This window comes from Nicotiana attenuata, unplaced genomic scaffold (genome assembly GCF_001879085.1).
Source record: "Nicotiana attenuata strain UT unplaced genomic scaffold, NIATTr2, whole genome shotgun sequence".
Lineage (NCBI taxonomy): Eukaryota > Viridiplantae > Streptophyta > Magnoliopsida > Solanales > Solanaceae > Nicotiana > Nicotiana attenuata.
This window is the reverse complement of record NW_017672976.1, coordinates 151,491-157,233: the sequence shown is the minus strand read 5'-3', so window position 1 is coordinate 157,233 and position 5,743 is coordinate 151,491. Positions and strand designations below refer to the sequence as shown.

General features: G+C 35.0%; 1 protein-coding gene across 1 annotated transcript; it reads left to right on the top strand.

Annotated features, from left to right (window-relative positions):
* Positions 1 to 3,020: 3,020 nt before the first annotated feature.
* On the top strand, positions 3,021 to 5,391 carry LOC109215068. The gene is made up of 8 exons (XM_019379083.1): positions 3,021 to 3,185; positions 3,668 to 3,760; positions 3,842 to 4,036; positions 4,214 to 4,270; positions 4,381 to 4,536; positions 4,647 to 4,700; positions 4,791 to 4,928; positions 5,023 to 5,391. The coding sequence occupies exons 1-8, from the start codon at positions 3,021 to 3,023 to the stop codon at positions 5,389 to 5,391; spliced, it is 1,227 nt and encodes a 408-aa protein (XP_019234628.1).
* Positions 5,392 to 5,743: the final 352 nt, after the last annotated feature.

The window sequence follows — 5,743 nt, the reverse complement described above, 5'->3', positions numbered from 1 at the left end:
ACGAAAAGCCCATTTTCCTCTCTCTGAATTTGCAAAAATAGCCTCTGTACACTCAGCTTTCCTACTGTACGCGTGTATCCCACTATACTGCTCTTTATTACACTTATCCTCCATTCTGTATCTATTTGTCCATTCATTTCCACAGGTAGCCGACTTAGGTAGTATCGACATCCTCTCTCTTCCTTCTCTCTAATATCTTCTTCATTTTTGTTCAAATCTACCCGACTAATTCTATTTCTTATTTGAATCTGCTTGTATGTCTCCGAATCATTGTGCTCATGTTGGTAAAGTGAGAATGGACCTCATAGATCTCCTGTTCTGCTGCTCTGAATACCCTGTGTTCCAACAGTTTCAGAGGCTCCGTCGACCAATTTTGGACCTCATCGATTCTCTCATGAACATCACCCAGGTAATATCGATTCTCTCTCTCATTGTTTTGTGCTTTTTCTTCTTCATCCTTGCTCCAATCGATTATACTTACTCCATTGCTTCTTTGAATCTTCATGCATGTACCTGGAGCTGTATGTCTCGTGTTGTGGAAGTGTTTTTGAAGCTCATCAATCATCTGTCCAGCTACTGCACCTGCTGTGAAAGCCCTGAAGCACAACTCTTCTGGTACCAATACACCCTCTTGCTGAACCTTAAAGTGGATGCCTATGTAGTCTTTAGTCGATTTCGTGAACTCCTTTCCTTTGTATCTTGTATTTAGTCGAATATGTATCTTGTATTTACTGTCAGTCAGAACTGTAACTAAAAAGCCCCAATCTTGTGCTTGTTCATTTGCTATTCCTGCTTTCATTTTTGATAAATTGCAGATTTTTTGCTTCTGTGTTTTAAACCTGTTTGTAACCCTATTATAAGCTAGATTTAAGTTTTCTCCGATGGAGTGAGTACATAATACTAATACCACCATCTGAAGAGTCCTTAAACCATAGGGTTTAGGGTTTAGGGTTTAGGGTTTGGGGTTTAGGGTTTAGGGTTTAGGGTTTAGGGTTTAGGGTTTAGGGTTTAGGGTTTAGGGTTTAGGGTTTAGGGTTTAGGGTTTAGGGTTTAGGGTTTAGGGTTTAGGGTTTAGGGTTTAGGGTTTAGGGTTTAGGGTTTAGGGTTTAGGGTTTGGGGTTTGGGGTTTAGGGTTTAGGGTTTAGGGTTTAGGGTTTAGGGTTTAGGGTTTAGGGTTTAGGGTTTAGGGTTTAGGGTTTAGGGTTTAGGGTTTGGGGTTTGGGGTTTGGGGTTTAGGGTTTAGGGTTTAGGGTTTAGGGTTTAGGGATTACCTATGTTGATGTAGGATTTGAGGGGTCGCTCCAGAGGTACCTCTATGCAAATACGTGCATAACGTCCTCTCGTGGTTGTGGAGGTACAGGTATCGATCTTCAAGAGTTGTCCTAGTTTGGATCCAACTCGTTGCAGAATCTCTACATCATAAAACTCCGTTGGCAACTCAGGAAGCCTCACCCAGATGGCCGAGTATGTTAGTTGGGTGGACGAGGCTGTAAACTTGGGTTCCCACCTACATACTGATAAGAAGTGGTTTAAAATAAACCACGGACCTCCCTGAAGAGCTTTTAGCATATTATCTTCCTGTTGAAATTTAATAAGGAAGAAATCCGATCCTAAGTCAATAATAGGGAGTTCTTCGGTAGGCTTCCAGATTTCCTTAAGCTTAGTCTTTAGTAGATGATGTGCAATTCTTCTGCCAAACAGCTTAACAATTACTGAGTATTTCCAAGGCTCATATAAACGCGTCTTATCAGTAGTTGTTATTGGGATGAAATTATCATCTTCGTCTGTGTCTTGGATTAACTCGTCAGTTAAGTCGTGGTTAGGTAAGGTTCGGTGATGATTGCTTATTGATGGAGATAAGTATTTGTTTGTAAGGAATGTTTGCAGGAAAGAAGCTGGTTTATGATGTATAGGGTTGTCATCGATTTGCATCAAGGTGAGGTCTGGTGGTTCCTCGAGTTTATGGTGGGATAACTGAAAGTTATTAGAAGCAGACATATGTAGGAGGAATCTTATGACTGGTTATAGTAGAAGGTGATTTAGTGAAGAGTCTATGGCGGAAGTTGAAGCGACAGAGAACGAGGGTTTACATGAGAGCCAGTTGTTAGAAAATACTCAAATAAAGTGAGATTATTTTTGAAGATTTTGTTTAGCGGGACCAAAAGTTCAAGAGCACCCCTTAAGGTGTCCTATTTCTACAATTAGTTCGTAATGTAATTTGAATTTTGAGGAACATACGGAGTTCAAACTTCAACAAATAGCTAACTTTTTAGACGGCTAATTAATATTTAGCTACCGCATAAAATATTCAAACATTAATCATCTTTTAATATAAAATAAAATTAATTTGGACAACAAAAATCCTAGCTACGAATCGGTATACTCCTAAAAATTTACTGGATTTGACTACCACAATTATCTCATGTGTCACCCGTCCAAATAAAAATTTGGGAAATGTAGACAATAAGAAATCGAGAGGAGCCAAGAAATCTACTTCAACTCTTGAAAAAACTAAAGAAGACAACCATTTAAGATTCATTAATTTTCAAATAATCATCTATGAGTTTCCAGAATCGGCTTCATGAATCCATTAATCAATGAAGAAATAAACCTTCCAAAAATGGAAATTATTTTTCTACTTTAGTTAAATAATCTCCTTATGGTAATGTCATTGCACTAGTTCACACTTTTCCCTCCACAAAAGGTAAGAGCATAAAAACATAGAAGTATTAGACAATCTTTAATACTCTTACAAGACGAATTGAATACACTTAAAATCCTAACAAGTATAAAATCTTCTTGATAGTAGCTTAGGCAAGAGCCGATAGAAAAATTCAACCTCAAGAGTATTGGTGAATCAAGTAAGTGATGATCTTCTTTCTACTATTTTAATTTACTTTAGTTTGATATATGTGAAATTTTATGAATGTTTGGCTCCATATTAGCAATGTATTTATTTGAAATAAATCATCTTCCTATACACACATCTCTAAGTGAACCTTCTTTTTATAATGTAGAAAATGACAATGAGTCGAACGACTATTATGCAACAAGTTTTGTTGATTCTCTTTCTATGCTTGAGCTATGATGGTGTTCGAGGAACAAAGTTATCCGACGAACAAGAAGATCAAGAGTTGGAGAAGCAACTAAAACTTCTAAATAAGCCTGCCATTAAAACGATTAAGGTATGTCTTTTTGGTAATTCTTTGGATTGATTTATTTTAAGTGTTTTTAAGGCAAAATAGTTTTTAAGTCATTTTGTAGTATTTTGATAAAGTCAAAAAGTGCTTTTAAGCACTCATTTTTTAAGCTAAAATGGCGAAAATAAGCCAACAGCTAGAATTCCTAACTTATGGCTTTTGACTTAAAAGTCACTTACAACAAGCCCATCCAAACGGGCTCCTATTCCTCTTTGTAACTTAATTTTGCATTTTATTATTTTTAAGTTCTCTCGTTCTTTATTCCGCGGATATTTTTGAATTTCTGATAACTCTGTTACCATTAACCTATCTTGGAGATAATTGTTTCGTTTCTCAAATGACCTTTTCATTAAAATCTACATCCATATCATACGCCCACTTTTTTATGCATATACTGCTAATTAATTATACTCTTTGCCTCTTTGATATAATGTAAATCATTAATATTTCAATTTTTTCATTAACAGACTGAATATGGTGATATATATGATTGTGTGGACTTCTATAAACAACATGCCTTTGATCATCCATTATTAAAGAATCACAATTACCATCCTCAGGTTTGCCGCCAATATAATCAATTTTTATTTTCAATTTTGAAAATAAGTGATGAATAATAAAAAGAAATTTCGGATGAGCAGATGAAACCCTCTTCATATGTGAAAGAGAGTGATTCAATTATATCGACAAGTAATGAGTTGCCAAGAATAAGATTACCGGATGGAGGTTGTCCTGTTGGAACTGTTCCTATCAGAAGAACAACGAAAGAAGATCTTATTAGACATAAGCTTTTGCCCCCACCAGAAGATATAATGGTCGACAGTCCACTTACTCAGGTAAGATTATGTTATTTTCAATTGACAAAGTTGGTTCCAATACAATTCATATTTCACTATAGTTTATTGCTAGTTATAACTTATAAACAAAACATGCCAAAGATCCATTTGCTATCACAATTTAAATTCAGCTTTTTAATATAATATATCTTATATTCTTACCTTACTTTTGCACAGAGGGAAAACTCCATTGATTCGAAAAAAAGAAGATACAAACCTTTACAAGGGTACAAGGTACATATCATGATTTATCGTATTTATTTAAATTATGTTTAAAAGTATTCCTAGCTCTTCGTGAAGAATTTTCAAATTTAAGTGATCCTATATATTTTTACTTTCTTCAGCTTGCAATCGTTCATACCGAAGACAATCCGAGTAACAAATTTGGAGGAGGCGCCATGACAACTAGTATCTATAATCCTCATGTCGAAGGTCAACAACATAGTGCATGTCGGTTGAAAATAGTTAAAGGACCAAATATTATACAAGTTGGTTGGAGAGTAAGTTAAATGAGCTCTTCACTGCGAATTAGTTCTTTTCCTATTTACATAATTAAACAAAGAATTGAACTACCATTTATACATTTAACACTATTTCCTTTTGCTTTTAGGTTGATCCTACCTTGTATGGTGACAACGCGACTAGGTTATACATACATTTCCAGGCAAGTCCCTAACTAATATGATTAGTTAGATTTTTAAATTTTTCATATAATTCCTTGTGCTCCCTCAAATATTTCTTTTCATACTTTCAGGATGGTAAAAATGCTTGTTTCAACTTGTTATGTCCTGCCTTTGTACTTGTAAACCGAGAAATAGTTGTAGATGGAGCACTTTATCCCGTTTCACAACGTGGAGGGAAATTATTTGAGACGAAACTTTCGATAAATTGGGTAAATTTTCTTCTTCTTTTTTTTTAAAAAAAATTCAAGCATAAAGCGATATCGTTCGTTATTCGTTGACCTTTTATTGTTTGGTTGAAAATAGGACCTAAACAAAGGAAACTGGTGGTTGTTCATCACAAACACTAATATACCAGTTGGTTTTTGGCCTCGAGAAGTGTTTGACGACTTTGAATATTATGCAACAAGCGTTCAATGGGGCGGAGTCGTATATAGTCCACCAGGAATACGTGAACCTCCCATGGGTTCAGGATTTTCTCCCATTAGAAACACTTTATATGACGCATTTTGCAGAAATATTACACTTTTAAGTGATAAGGGTGACAATATTAATGTAGGTCAATTGCCAACATATGTAAACAGCCCTAATTTATACAATGCCATAGATATTCCTAATGGTGGGGATTATTTCAAACATGTGATGGTTTATGGTGGACCTGGTGAGCAGGCATGAGTCAAATCTAGTTATTCTGTTGTAATCTGATTAATTTCTCTAAATAATGCAAGAAAGTTGGTGCAATATCTTTTTATGTTTACTGTATATTAATTTTGTTTTACTTTTCAGTTGATTGAGAATCTCTAAGTTATCAAGGTATTACTTATATTTAGAATTTTATCCTATATATGATAGTAGTATATAGATTTCTGAACAAGCTATGCAGATAAGCAGATGTATCTGTGTGAGAAACGTGAATGATAACCAAACATTATATAGTAAACTTAACAGCACGTCATTTAATATAGTAATAACATGCTCTAGATTTGATATGAGTGTTAGAGTAGGATCTATTAATTGTTCATCAGAA